The sequence below is a fragment of the Clavelina lepadiformis genome, chromosome 1, assembly GCF_947623445.1.
Source record: "Clavelina lepadiformis chromosome 1, kaClaLepa1.1, whole genome shotgun sequence".
NCBI classification, from domain to species: Eukaryota; Metazoa; Chordata; class Ascidiacea; order Aplousobranchia; family Clavelinidae; genus Clavelina; species Clavelina lepadiformis.
This window is the reverse complement of record NC_135240.1, coordinates 4,274,172-4,290,109: the sequence shown is the minus strand read 5'-3', so window position 1 is coordinate 4,290,109 and position 15,938 is coordinate 4,274,172. Positions and strand designations below refer to the sequence as shown.

Here is a 15,938-nt window from a genome sequence, read left to right as displayed (position 1 = left end):
GTTTTGAGAAAATTATTTGGAATCTTGTGAGTACTTTTTCGATATGACGTCACACTGTATTAACTAACAAATATAAACAAGGTCCTAATGACGTCATATAACCTGCTGACCAATCATCGCGCTATTAACAAAGAGAATTTTCATTTCATCTATGAAATTCTAATTTATCGCTTCGTAGGATAAAAATAAAGAAAGAACACGTGCATTGTGATGTCACAAAACCTATAAACATGCGGGAGGGGGTGATTGTCTCAAGATGTGGCAGCACCGGCTTGTTCCTCTTTCAAAAAGAGCGTATTTATTACGTCACAATTTATAAACAAACACGAATAAGATGTCCCCGTTTCAGCAGCAGACAAGGTCAGTTTTGTTTAACTGTGACGAAAGAATTGCCATTGTTTTCATATTTTTATTTGCGTTCTCTGTTTTACCATTTATGATGTCACAAAAAAACAAATAATGAAACAAAATGAAAGCGAATGAATCGAGTCAAAAATTATTAAACTTCGGGATCTTTAATTTAGCAACTTCATCGCTCTCTTTTAATTATGACGTGGTGGACTATCGTGACGTCGATCATCACCAATCAGTCGTTTATTTTATATCTTTGACTGCAGCAACCAGTCATTGAACGATAAGTAACAATTACTTCAGATCTTTGTTAAGTTGTGAAAATCGGTTGAATTATTCGATCCAAACCGAGCAGACTCTCTCAAAAATATCGCGGGAGTGAGTTGCACTGTTTGTAAGGGCTGAGCTTTTAAATCTGTTTATTTTTAAAACTTCCACTTAAGTGCTGTTTCTTCTCTCACCTTCTCGGTATCGCGACTTGAAGACGCTTATGCGTTGCTTTTATTGTGTTTCGCGATTTTAAGACCACAGCTGAGCCTACTTTGGCTGAATATTCAGCCTGGGCCTTAGCTTTGCTGCGATAAAAGTCGGGAATTACCCATAATTTAAAATTATTTTGTCCTGATGACGTAAAAATCTCACCAATTACAATTATTATTTTGTGACCCGATGACATCACAGCAACACCTGCCATAATTCGAGAAAATTTAAACAATAAACAAGCCATCACGTGACGGAAATAAAGATTTTTGAACAAATAGAAGACGTTTATCAAATAATTTTGGTTTCTCGGATGAAATGACAACCGCTCACACCTGACTCACCTCGTCAAACATTGTGATGTAATAATAACATCTATGACTTGTGATGCGTGGCCTTTTTCCTTTTAAGTGTACATTCACAGGCGAGACATCTCCAAATAAGTGGTCTCAATCACGACATATATCTCGCACAAAATAAGTTAAAGCCTCAACTTACATCAAACAACAAGGAATGGGAGGTTATGACGTAATAATTTGGAAACCGCTTTTTTACCGAAAAAGAAAACTTTGAAGAGATTAAAATTAGGCTCGCTTGTTGAAAGTTCGGTTTTTAGTCCAGAAGGGTGTTCCCCTATAGTAGGAACGCTCAAACCTCGGTTGCTAAGTTTTTTCTGCGCGCATTTTCGTGGGTACCGTTTGACCTTTACTGCCGCCGCGGGCTGGGTTTTACGCAAGGTTAAAAATAAAGTAAGTAAAGTAATAAAGTATGTTCAGTAAAGCTCAAAATAGACCAGCTTTGCATCTAAGTCAGTGTCTTTTCAAACGCTTGAAACGACTTTCATGAAATTAAATGAAGATGAAACGTTGTCACTTTCCTTTGTTACTGTGGTTTCCTGAGGCAGCAGAAAGTATGTCGTTGCTGGCACTGCGTGTTGTTATCAGATCGTCCACTCGTAAACACCAGCAACATACTCGGTGACAGATGACCGCAGCCTGATAACAAAAGAACATGGACAAGCATTCAACAAAGATCATTTCCTTTGTTTGCAATCCATATATTTCGTTACAAAATGAATTTATTTGTGCATTTTTTGAAATTTGTCCGTGTTGGTCAGCACAAAAGTGACCAACACGGCCACTATTTTTTCAACTGTTATGTTAAAAGTGAACATAGGCTAACTACTAATTAGCTTGATACAAAGTATTGTTGGGGTGGTTGCCTTCACAACGGTCTTAGTTGTAGGCGATACTCTCTCATACAAGTCGGTTGACTCGGTAACCGGTGGTTAGAGAGCTGGCCTCAATGCGACCCTTGTTCGATACCCAGAGGAGTCAAACCGTTGTAATGCCCTTGAGCAAGGCATTAACGACACTTGCTCCTGTTCAGTGGAACTGGTGGACAGTTCTAAATTCGGACAATACTAAAAAATTATCAAATCGGAACTTACAAATAGGCTAGCTCTGTAACCGGGGCTCGAGCGATGAGGAGTCACCGATAGACATATCAAGAGTAAAGAACAACAAACGCTAAAATTGGCATAATTAAGGTTTAATTAAAATAAACTTTTAAATAAAGTCAAAGAAAAAAGTTTGAAATACTGTATTGAAAGGAGAATGTTATGATAAAATAATCTTTATTACGTCACAATGGTGTAAATGAAAAAGTGTGTACTTTCTACTTTCTAGGAAGCAGCAAGTACAAGAGAAAATGATTTATTGAAGTTACTGTTTAAAACTGCAAAGTGCAACGTTAGCTACATCAAAGCTTTTATAAATGTCGAAACCACATGAGTTACATAAAAAGGTAATTTTGCGCTTAAAAGGAGTTGAAAGTATTTTAGGTGAGTATAAAGGTTTAGTAGCAGTCCACTTGTTTGGTCGGTCTCATGCGAAAGGCGTCGCACAACATGGATCAGCAGAAAAGGTGAAAAATTTGTTGACAGAATCCGAAGGGAAATCCTGGTTAGTGTGAAAACAAGAATGTGCAGGAGTTGACAAGACTCGCCCAGTTCCTTGTTGGTGACAAACAAGTGCAATGGCTGGCTCGGAAGTTGATTTGTTCCGGCGAAACACTTATTTTATTTGTTAAAACTTTGCATTTTTCATGAAGGCATTTTCGAATTTGAAAGAACGTCGCTATTTAACTGAATTCTTTACCGCTTTCAGACGTGTGCTCTAATTCGAGAAATTTTCATTGCTCAGGACAAGTATAGAAATGGGAGAACTTTGGAGAATGTCATTGTTTTCCAGATAACTTGGAATATTTTTTGTGGTTTCTACGTTGTATAATTTTATTTGCTTGATTGACGCCATATCAACTCGGGTACTAAAGTTGTTCCATTCGCATCGCTTGGACGTACACAGAAAATCTGTTAACGCAGGCCGAGCTGCTGCTTTTATTTTTAAAAGCGTAAATATGCTCAAAAAATCGTCACTTGAAAACAAAGCTTGACACTTTTTTACCAGGGGTAGCGGCAACCCTTGCGCTTCCCTAGTTATAATGTTGTGCCAAATAGTGACCTCCTGCCTAATATTGACTTCCCTTTGTGACGTAATAAATTCATTCATTCAATACGCAATAATTAAGCTCTATACACAGGTAGCCTATAGAATTTACAAACAGAAGTAGGCCAACACATTTGACCTGTATACGGTATTTTGTTTGCCAGTATACATACATTCGGAAAAGTTACGGTATCGTGCTATTCAGCCATTAAATAGGCGCACGTTTTCTGCTGAGCCAAATCCTTTATCAGATAATTAATTTATTACGTCACACAAAGGGGGGGGGGGTTCTATTTTTGGCTGGGGTGACTATTTGACACTACCACGGTATGAATACCCTGCTATTAATTCACACTCTACAAAAGGAAAGGTAATGGGACACTGAAGGAATTACAGTGAGTTTTCACTTCTCAGTGTTGTTGATACGCTTATTGCTGGATTTTTTTTAAAGCTTTAAGTCTTGCATGGCAGAGAGAGTTTGCTGTTTTTGTGTCTTTTTAAGATCCTCTCCGCGATCTGCACAGAAAAGATTATATTACAGTATATAACAGGGGTGGCCAGACCTGCTTCATGCTCGAGCCGCATATAACAAATTCCAGTTTTAAAAGAGCCACAACACAAAACAATAAAAAACACGAATTTATTCACTTACAACGAAGTGTAGCTATTGATAAACATTAGTGCTGCGTGGTGATACTATGAGTCTCCACCTGGGCTTCACCAACTCTTTTTGCAATTATTAGTATAACCGTAACCAAGACTTAAAACTAGGTCAGCCCTGACGTACAGCTTCAATCTGACAGTTTACTTAACTACAGTGTACAAGTTGGCACACTTCTGTACAATAATGTACTTTTTGGAGTGGAATTTGATTATTACTAACAATGAGTCTGTGATAATATTGTGATTATAACCAAAACTAATATACAGATTATGTGAGACTTACAATTCTAGTACATGTGCGTCGTTTTAGCAAAGTGTAACACGACTCGCAATCACTTCCTGCGCCATTGTTGTGACGTAATATTTTGCCTTTCTCGTATGCGTTCAGTTTATCGGAAAATAACTTTGTTAGCGTATGGCAGTACGAAGTAACAAGTCTGGGAATAATCAGCAATCAGCAATTTAATGCAGTTGAATATAGCTAAGCCACAATGCTATTACATTGACTGTTGAATTGAAGTGCTGTTGATGTGCCAATGTTCTGTCAATTTGTAATCGTATGACGAAGAAACAATATAACCAGTTTATACAATCAACAAATTTGTGCAAACTACTGAACAGTACAACTTAAGACAAGCTCAGTGTTAAGTCAGACAACTCTGCTTGTCGGCTTCACAAGACAATCAGCTTTTAGCTGAACAATCGAGTCTAGGATTGAATGAGCAAACAACGACCTTGAGGCTCATTATATCGAGGACAATAAACATTCAGACAATCAAAGATTGTATTGGAGTGACTGGTAAAGTCAAGTTCAACAACAATAACCAATCATTCCATTACAAGTCCATTGTTACTACGTGTGATAGAACGCATTGTTTCATAATCTGATCAAACAACTCGTCTAGACCGGGAAAATGCATGTCTAATTCAACAATGCAAATTCATTAAAGAGCCGCAATTAAAGGCTCAAAGAGCCGCAGTTTGGCCACCCCTGGTATATAAGATTTTTATTCCGATCTGACGTCATGCTATGAATGTGGGATTTCCAGCAAGCAACTTCCTTTGCTTATATTCTGCTGCTGTAGAATGGCAAGTATCCTAGACTGAGGTTAACGTTTGTTGACCTAGACTAGATTGGAATAGGCTAGGGTTTATGCCTAGCTCTCTGCATTTCGACAAGGACTGCTTTCAACCCAACAATTAGCCTTTCTCATCCACTTAGCCTAGTGTCCCACCTGGAAAGTAGGCTACACTGCTAGGCCTATACTGCAGTTTTCGAGAAATTTTGCGTGTGAAGACCACTTACCTTACCTTAATTTATGAGGGTGTCTTCACTTAATTTACCTGTGGAATTATCTAACTCTATTGTTGCGTGCGGCCAGAATACTCTAACCTCTTGTCAGCCGAAAGGTTTTAATATTACAACAGATATAGTTTACAAGAAAAGGTTTTAAATATAGGTGCTGTACACTTTCTCAACATTACAAATAATCAAGAACATAAGTAATACTACTGCCTATAAGATGTCTAATACATGAGTTGCAATCACCATGACTAGCTCAGACAGCTCGTCTGTTCATTTCGCTGATTCACGCATTTAACGCTTTCTATCTCGGTGATTCACTCGACTAAATCTGCTCGCAGGTAGAAGTGCGAGTTCATATAACGTGAAAGCGATGGGAGTTAAAATGTTCGACAAGAAAGTCGCTGCGAGTCATTGCAGCTGCAAGAGTTTGGGTCTGACGGGATTAGTTTTAGATTAATTTAGGATTTGGAAAAAGTAAATTATTTCAAGGTGTAAATTAACATACATTTCAATTAACGAACCTGTCTAATTGGCATTTTCTACTTCAGTAACTGGTGCCAGGCCGGATTGGAATTTTTGCTAAATGTGCGGGATATAAAAATTAATTGTGCGTATAATAATGGCTGTTGTTTCATCATGTTGCGCAAGGGTTTTCTCACCTGAAAACAAACTTTCCATTACACCAAGGAAGTAGACACTTCTTAACTGGAATAAGGTTACAGAAGTAGGAAAATAACAGTTGACCGGATTTAGAGGCAGGAATGCTTGTGGTTTGCGTTCAAGTGCAACTTCGCAACTGCATGCAGTGTCCTAGTTGTTTTTGCCACATTAACTGCTTGATGATGAGCTGTATTCATTGTTGCTGAACCATTCATTGTAATTAATATCTTGTTTGTTTATAAGATCCATGACCTTAACTTCCATAGACATATCATAACTTATTTGTGATCTGAGGCATCATGCAGACGGTGCTGATGAAACGACGACATCGTGTGTCAGTTTATAAAATCCGGATGACGTTGGTTGTAATGGTCGCTATGCAGTTCTCAAACATGTTATGCATGATCACTTCCCAAATCACATCTGTGCTGAGTGAAGAATCAGACTTTCACGACAGCCCCAGCTTCAACAATATCAACTTTAAAAGTGAGTTTGTTCAAAATGTGAATCATTTTAGAAAGAAACTTTGCGATAATTTCTTGATTATTTTTAACACAGACATCACCGCGTTAGACCTTGTGGCCCGGAAGGCGATGGAGCGTCTCCATGACGACCTCGATAGAGACGACGATGGAAATGTTTCCATGAGTGAGGGCAAGCAGGTGGGTTGAGACAGATCTTCACCCTGTGCGATAGAAATCAGTCAAAGCAGCATTTTTAATTGTGAGCCGGGCTTAAGTGGAGAACCTTCGACTGACACTTGCAAATGGCCACTCAACAGTAGGGATGCGCCAGGTGGAATAATATTCAGATTTGTGAGAATGTAATAGATTTTGATATTCACAAGAATCCAGGTCTGCCAACTTTGCCTCTAAAATTTCTACTGAACAGGAAAAACTTTAAGTTGCCACTTAGAGACATAGTCGATAGAAATCATAAAAAATTAAGGTGAAAAATATATTTGTGATAGAAATCATCTTATTTGAAATGAAAACAACACTTTGTAACAATTCACTTCATGTCAACCAAGCCAGGGCAAACGTCAACATTGTTTTCTTGCTTAAAATAAAATAAAATGCTCAAAATAAAGGTTTTGACACAAATCTGCATGCACAATATTCATATTTGTGTTGGAGTTCCCAACTTGACAGTTGACCCACACGCCCCCCATTCACCTTCCTAGTTCCTTGCTTTTTTGCAACGTTGTGCTTTCTGCACGAAATCTTACCGACATCACTAAAGGGGCTGCAATTGTTATGCGTGATTTTCAAGTGCAAGTATGGGACGTGCACCATCACCAATGAGAGGGAAATAAGTTCTTACCGACTGCTTGTAGCAATCTAACATTACCATTTTTTTAAGAACTTTGCAGTATCAGTTGGTTCTGTGCTGTAATACCCTTGCTAGGAAGCTCTGCCTTTCTCTGAGTGTTGAGTGAATAGTGGTGTGAATATGAAGGCATTAAATATCATTAAATATCATTTATGAACTTCTTGATATAGGCCATAGAAGGCAATATATTTGATCTGTTTTTGCTTTATACTGAATAAGTAGAAATTATCCCGACCATGTATCTGCAGTTAGTCAAAAAATCAAACACATACTTATCTTGCTATCACTTTCATGGAAAACAAAAGAATCTTACTAAACCTGCCAACACGATTTATGTTGGCACTGGCAGCCAAACATTGATGTGTGCTGATGGTGTACGAACTCATTTAAGTTGCTCCTGTGGTTGATGCAGTTTGGTATCAGCCATTATGGCTATGACCTCACCCAACTGATACTTACATGTTGTTGCCCTATGAGCTGAAAAGTCTGTTTTCATGTAAATTATGATGCAACCAGACAGGAAGTGTGTTGTCACAAATCAAACACTGGCATTCCTATATGGCAGGGGTGGCCAAACTGCGGCTCTTTGAGCCTTTAATTGCGGCTCTTTAATGAATTTGCATTGTTGAATTAGACATGCATTTTCCCGGTCTAGACGAGTTGTTTGATCAGATTATGAAACAATGCGTTCTATCACACGTAGTAACAATGGACTCATTGTTAGCAATAATCAAATTACACTCCAAAAAGTACATTATTGTACAGAAGTGTGCTAACTTGTACACTGTAGTTAAGTAAACTGTCAGATTGAAGCTGTACGTCAGGACTGACCTAGTTTTAAGTCTTGGTTACGGTTATACTAATAATTGCAAAAAGAGTTGGTGAAACCCAGGTGGAGACTCATAGTATCACCACGCAGCACGAATGTTAATCAATAGCTACACTTCGTTGTGAGTGAATAAATTCGTATTTTTTATTGTGTTTGTGTTGCGGCTCTTTTAAAGCTCGAATTTGTAATATGCGGCTCGAGCATGAAGCAGGTCTGGCCACCCCTGCTATATGGGTTGCTTATGGACATAATATAGTAAGTGTTTAAATACATGTCACTTGGTTATACACAGCTGGGTTGTTGTATTCTAATTTATTTCGTCGCAACTAGCAGTAGATTCAGGAGCTTTGTAAGTTGCAGCTCTTGTTTACAAGGATTTTTGAACAAAATTTTAATGTCATTGCTTTTCACTGCTATAACTAGTACAATGAGCTTCGTGCTGCGTTTTGATTTTGTGATTATTTTGTTGTAAGATGTATAGAATTTCATGTTCACATCATGTCTATGTTTCATATCATGTAGTTCATAAATCGTGAGGAGTTTGTGCACGGGAGCGACAGCAACCTTCCCGGCTTTGCAACTGACAAAGATGGCCGAATAACTGCTGCTGAATTCTGGGAAACTTGGGTGAAATCTTCAGGTAGGTTCAAAGTTTAAGACTTGGCACTTTATGTTATACCGGCCTCCCCGTGAGTCAAATTGAAGTTGCAACACAATGTAGCTTGTTTGTCTCCATTTTACTTAGAAATTCATCTTATTGCAAATGTCTATGTGCTTAATCATCTTCATTATGCAACAGTCCACAACTGGACCGTAGCACAGATGGCAGATTGGCTCGCAGCCGACGTTGACCTTCCTCAGTATGCATCAAAATTCAAACAATATTCCATATCAGGTGCAGCCATGCCAATGTAAGTTGCAGTTTTGAAGTAATTGTTAGTAATTAGCAATCATGGTGTGGGGCAGGTTCATGAGCAAGTTGATTTTATATTAAAGAAATATACATAGATGAAAACTCTTTCTCAAGTATTCACACTGACAACTATTCTTTGATTCAAGGTCAACATATTTGTGAACTTAACTCCCTTTAAGATTAAACTCTAAAACTTGTTTGGTTGCAAATACCTGAGCTTCATCGATTTTGTTGAATGCGAAGGACAAGGCTGCTGTGAACCATTTCAACATTTTGTCGACCATTTTAATTCTATAAATTTTATCATTGGGAGATGTATTGATGATTTTGTAGAATTTTTCATGCCAATAGCAACATCATCCAATGCTCGTGGTGTTAATTGCTTGCAAAATCCCACAAAACGCAAGCGTGCACCACAAGCATCTCGCCATGTTAGTTTTCCTCGAAAGATAACATTAAAATGCAAAAATTGCTGAACCCCACTTTTTGTTTCAAGTGGTGAGAAAGCTCGATATTTTGCAATGAAAAGATGCCGCATATTGCCGATTGACCACATTTAAATCCATCCTTGAAAGCCAGCTTTATGTGAATTTTCACCACAATGTAAAATCACGTTGAAGCAACTCTCAGCATTCAACTCTTCTCTGCAAATCATCAACAACATCATGCCTTCAAGGTCTGATCAATTTTGTTGATCTGGACACGACCGCTTGAATATTTGTTCTGTCTGGCAATGGGGAAATTCTGTCTTTCTGTGAACTGGTAGGGTAGAAATGAATTCAAAGCATGTCAGAAAGTGTGAATAGACCCATGGTTGACAACCAGTGTGCTGAGCAAATATGTCGTTTTCATTGCTCTTTTCTGCTTTGAAGTGAGGTTGTCGTTTAACTTATGTCACTTCGAAGAAAAATGTCTTATTCCAAAAATCATGCTGGAGCCTATGCCCTTGAAAAAATTCCCCACTTACCATGGTCAAGTTTGGGGAGAAATTAATGAACCAAGCACCAGTCATTCTTTTCAAAAATTCAACATTTTGCTGAGAAGGGATTTTGGCAAATGTTTATCTCATAATCATTTATGAGCCCACCTAAAGGAAAACGTTTTGGATATTGCTGTATGACCTGAAAATACCGTTTGCTTGATTTTTACCAATTTTTCTGAAAGTGTGTGAGTCTTCATATCGCCCGAATAAAAACTTTAGCTTCGCTTCAGGAACATTTTGCGTACTTTTGTTGTCTCTGACTCAGCACTTGCTTTGTTTGCTCACAGTTGCATTGTGTTTGCACATTGTGAGCCTTCAATTAGTTTTTGGCCAGTTTTTGGTTCAGAAATGTTAAAGTATTCTGCACAAATATTTTAAAAATGATATTTTAGTTTGGCGGGTAATTCCTCCCTGCTCTTATCACTCGTCGATGGGGTGAAAGAGCATCGACTCAAACTTTGGCTGAAGGCAATGGAAGTTGTGCTCTGCGGATATTCTCGATGTAAGTACAACAACATGTCCATTGACATCAAATCACGAGTGATGGCAAAGATTTTTCTATTTCTTTTGCAAAATCTACAATCAGCCGGCAACTTTTTCAAGGCAGTGCTAAACGTTGTCGCCACTTAACCAATAAGCTTTCGTGTAACTTCGAGCCAAATAGCAAAGAAAGCGACGTTACTTATATAATTATTGATTTTCTCAGTTCAATGCAATCAATGCATTGATTTCACTATTTTAAATAATAAAATAAGTTCAAACAAACTTCCATGAAACGCTTATTTTCCCAAATTATTAACCATGAGTTTGTGGATGGAATGTGGAGTGGGTTTCAAATCATGAATGTTATTTTTATTTTATCAGCTGAATAAACTCAGTTGATATTACATAGAGAGTATATTTAGCCCTATGTTGTTATGATGACTGGTTAATCCGCTATTTTAGTTTTCTAGACACAGACTTTGTTGTATTGAAGAGACTTGGCGTTCAATTGGTGTCTCATAGACGTAAAGTTCAACTCAGGGCAACAGAAATTGTCCTGTTTGGCCTTCCCAAGCGTAAGAGTAATGCTTTTGTGTCGATTTTATAATTACATCACCGAGGTTATTTTATTGAATGCGTTGACCTCAGGCACTTGATTGCAATGTAGTTTGCTTTAACTTTAACCATTTTGTAGACACTAGACCTGCTTGCTTTGTTGCACTTGGTCATATTAACGATATGATTTTCTTCTCACTTGCCAGTTTTAATAGATTTTTAAATTTGCAATATTCCATGCACTTCATATAATCCAAAGTTTTTTTTATTTGCTTGAAATTATTTTGATAGTGGAATGTCTTGTAGTGGTTGGAGCTTTAGGTCGAATTCATTGACTGTGTTGTCTTCTTAGATTGTTTGCACTTAGTGGAATGTTTGCTTTTCCAATTTGTCAAATCTTTTAGGCAATTTTTGTGCACCAATCACCATAGAAATCACACCATATCTACGACTCACTCGTGATTTGTCATTAAAAAGTTGCTCCGACCATGTTGAATGTTGTGTGGTCCACTGCTGGTGCCTCATTGCATGTAATGTGTTCATTTTTGGTCTTGCAGCGAAGTCGAACTTCCTGAAGGACGTTCTTCTCACAATCTCCATCGCTCTCGCACTGGGGGGGATCGCGTTTGGAGTCCACGTGAGGCGAAACGCTGCCCTTGCCATTGCAACCATGCAGGATAAGCTGAGCAATCTCCAGCGAGAGATGAGGAAGATTGATGAGGATGAAGACTGGTTTGTTTCAGCACAATCACTCATTGTTCACAGAATGATAAGAATAATGACATTTTTAAACTTTTTGAAGGATGAAGGAGTTGAGTCCAGGAGAGGACAGAAGTTCATCCTTGCGCAGGAACACAGAGGTATGATTGTGATGTCATAAGTGATGTGTGCACTTTGCGATTGCGGCATGATTGCTGCGTAGGGGTCGGGAGATTTAGGTCAGTTTGCATTGAATGTCAACTCTTGCCTCTGACTCTGCAAATAGAGTGTCGTTTGCTTTACTCACGAAAGATGCAAACAAAAAAGTTACGCAAAACGAAATACTTATTTCTTGTTATCCGCAAACAGTGTAAAGTAAAAATCAAGCACCACGCTGTAAGCTACAGTGATAGATTGGAAATATATAACTAAATAAAACTATGAAACAATCTGCGGAAAATATAAACAAATGAGGAATATTGTTTGCGCTTTGACTTCTTTAAGCTTAGTTAAGCTGATAACTGCAAGGGTTGATTTGGGTTCATTGAATATAAAGGTAAGCTGGGATGAGGTGTTACAGTATGGTGCCAGTAATATCGTCACAAACCGGAGATCTTATATTCAGACCATGTAAAATGGCTTGTTGTATGTCACAGTCTTCTGCGATTGCTTGTTGGTTGTTACTCCATTCTGTTACCAGAAAGAGTAGCACAGTGTATATTGGCACCGTATATATATATATATATATATAGTATATGGTCCACTCTGAGTGTAAGCTATTCTACTTGCTCTGGCACATCGTTCATCAAATGAGGCTCTGGGACTTTTTTGGTTCTTTATTTAGAGCACGGAATCCACTTCTTCCCTTGCATCTGAGTGCTCTCTTCAAATCCGACTCCACAGCGTGCTTGAGGAGCTAGCGGAGACAAAGATGCTGCTGGAGCAAGCCGAGGATAGGTTGAGTGATAAAAAGTGGGCGCCCCCATCTCGTCTCCTAACCTGCTTAAAGGTGAGTGGCCCATAACTGCCATTAATTACAACAGTGACCTATACAATATCTACCATGCTTGACAAAGGTGGCCCATAAGTTTCAAGATAAGTGAAGTGGCCCATAGGGGGTCATCGTTAAAAAGGGCGGACCAAAACAACCATGCTTATTTCTGGCGGCCCCTAATTGCTATGATAAATATTGGGTGTTGTACAGAAGTAAGTTTTTGTAATATCAGGGGCACTATTACTGAATAAATTGGTGGAGCATTGTCTCATTAGCTTTCTACTGTATACAAGCATCTTGCTACACAGAGCAATTTTCTTGTATTATTATGGATCTCAAACATGCAACATATTTTTGGCGATGATGACCCAAGCAGTGAAAATTTCCTCAAATTCCCTCGTTCCATTGCTTAAGAGAGTTTTGGCCGATTTTGTATTCTAGAGCACCCACCAGGTGGAGACAAAGCTTCATGAGTTAAAACGAGAACAAGCTCAGAAGAAAGTTGAGCAAGCAAAAAGCCAGGTTCGTGCAATTTGAACCTAAAAGCATGGCTGACTAGGCCACAATTCTAAAGTTTTTGTCGATTCCAGTTTCAGAAGATGAAGAAGAAGTCGTCGATCTTCAGCTCGGTCCACCTCGTGCACAGTCGCCAGGTGGACAGCTTCGACCTCGAGATACAAAATGCAAAGTATGTTGGTTTGTTTTCAATAGAAATCTCACTCGATTAATTTGTGTTTTCTTCTTCCAGGGACCTGCTCAAGGAAATCCAACGAGATTCACACGAGTATAAAAAACGCTGGGTGGAGCTGGAGAGCATTTGCAAGCACAAATTTGTTACATCACCAAGTAAGCGTGTAAGTATGACGTCAGCGCGTGACGTAAGCCTGACGTTATTTGGAGCTGCTGCTGTGAATGGAAGGAGTGTAATAACAGCGCCATCTAGTGAGAAGAAGATGGAGGCAGACAAAAGTTGCCGCGGTATGTGAGCGCGGCCACATGTTGGCGCCACTGCGATCCCAAACTAAACATTTTCTTTTCGCAGTGGATCCGAGCGAGGAAGATCAGCCAGGCGAGGTTGCAGGCGGCCTCGTCATGAAAGGTGAGGATCGGTGCGTTATAAACGGTGTGTGACGTCATATTTACCGCCATGTTTTTCCTCAGATTTGAATTGTGGAAAGTTGAAAGAATCAAAAATTGTTCAGCAAGTCATCGCCAAACACACGAGCGCCACCATGTGAGTTGACCGCAAACTTTTTTATTTGCTGAGCTTATACTTATTGCAAGATTTCTATGTAGATCACGTTCTGCTTCATCGAACAGCGTGAGAGCGCCAGTGAGGAAGCTATCCCCTGTCGATGAGTGGTCCAGCAAAGTTCGGACTTTCCCCAGAAAGAGTCCATCGCCCAGCCCTCTACGCAAGAATGACTCCGTCCAGTCCTGCATTATCATAGCCCCTGACCCCAGCAACGAGTTTCAGTCAAGGGAAAACTCCCCAAGAAGGAACTCATCTATGGAATCCGATGACGTCAGATCGTCGTCGAACCTTCAACCGGGGAAGAAATCGAGAAGTGCTCGCTCCCTCCCTGACCTGTCCAATGATGATCTCGACGATGACGAAGGAAGGGAGGCCACCGCTTTTAATAATGACGTCACAAAGACTAAGAAACGAACAATTGGAAGTTTATTTAAAAGGAAAAAGAAAAATGCGAGTGCAATATAAAGTTGTGATTGCCTTATTTGGGAAAGCCTTGCAGTATCTTTAACGCTTTTCTCCTCACCCCCTGCGCTGCTCTTAGTCGTGCCCAAGTTCCTTGAACATAATTGCGCTTTGCACAAATTCCTATTACGTGTTCATAGTCTATGACGTGTTTGTTTCAGCGATAATAAATTATTTTTCCTCACAAATTTCGACGACGATAAAACGACGCGATCAGTGACCACGACAAAAATTGCTCATTTACTTTTTTCTAATAAGCAAATAGCGGGATCGCTGTCAATAAATGTCTGACGTCATCGAGCATTGCACCACGCCATAACTTTTAGGTCGATGTTTCCTCGCAAGTTGCGGCGTTTCGAACTTTTTCGTCATTTCTCTTTGGTGATTTTTTAATCATGCGACGTTCGTGAAGAAATGATTGAAGCGCTCATGATTTGGAAATCCAACATATTGCAATGGAAAGGTGGGTATATGGCACCTGAACTTGACAGGTTAACCCACTTCACTACAATGTTTGCGAGTTGAAATGTTTATTGCGGGTGATGATATATGAGTCTCAAAAGGTCGTTGTGTGCTTTTCTCACCCACAGACTTAATTGTTCACCTTAACGAATTATAGTCTTGTGAAGATGACAACAAAGTTGTCTAACTTGACACTGAACTTCTTCAAATTGAATTCAACAGTAGTTTCACAAGAATGACAACTGTATAAACTGATTTTATTGAAGTATTTTGAACAATTACATTTAGACAAAACTTTGGGACAGCAACAGCATAAAAACGTCCATGTTGCAGCTATTCTCTCAGTAGACTGTATGCCTTGAACAACTGTGAATAATAATGATACTAATGAAAAACTAATGCACAGGCACGATATTTATATCACGACTTAAAACGATAAACAGGAAGTCATCGATACGGAATGTTATGCTTCGCTAAGCCGATGTTTGAAAACGAGAATTCTATACCGTATTCGATCTGTATATTATTATATTATAACAATATCAACTGACTTGAGTAACAAACAAGCTGGTGTAAATGAGTTATGGTTGGACTATCCGGATATCGGTTAAACGGTTATAAGAAAACAAAAATACTAACTAAACATTAAGAATTTGTAAATTTCTGGACATATTTTTGTTTTTTCCTGAAAAACTACGTCACCGAAACGTTTTTACAATCGACACATTATGTTTTAGCAAAAATTGGGATAAAGGTTGCTTTGTGCTTAACGGTTATTAACCGGTTAGCTAAAACAGAAATATCCGCATATTAAGTAAAGTTGATATCCGAACTAACCCTGATCCCGACCTATGTTTAACGCAAATGTAAACTTTCAAGGGGTAATTCTTTTTGATTGTGACGAATTCGCAGCAAGAAATGAACGTCAGCGTCAGCTTCGTGACGTTAAGAGATGATCTTGGAAGAAATGTGAAAGAAGGAGCCAGAAGTGCCGATGTGAATGTT

At 38.9% G+C, this 15,938-nt stretch overlaps 1 protein-coding gene across 2 annotated transcripts; it reads left to right on the top strand.

The window, feature by feature from the left end:
- The first annotated feature begins 6,188 nt into the window (after positions 1-6,188).
- On the top strand, positions 6,189-14,659 carry LOC143453217 (stromal interaction molecule homolog). Of its 2 annotated transcripts, none has more exons than XM_076954411.1 (14): positions 6,189-6,453; positions 6,526-6,629; positions 8,651-8,768; positions 8,928-9,039; positions 10,969-11,081; positions 11,619-11,793; positions 11,864-11,921; positions 12,605-12,769; positions 13,196-13,276; positions 13,345-13,442; positions 13,503-13,732; positions 13,797-13,853; positions 13,916-13,988; positions 14,051-14,659. In XM_076954411.1, exons 1-14 carry the CDS (start codon positions 6,267-6,269, stop codon positions 14,472-14,474), a joined length of 1,995 nt encoding a protein of 664 aa, XP_076810526.1. In that variant the 5' UTR covers positions 6,189-6,266; the 3' UTR covers positions 14,475-14,659. The 2 variants fall into 2 exon arrangements, with proteins under 2 accessions (XP_076810526.1, XP_076810534.1); XM_076954419.1 differs by lacking the exon at positions 10,969-11,081 and adding an exon at positions 10,416-10,525.
- The last annotated feature ends 1,279 nt before the right edge of the window (positions 14,660-15,938 follow it).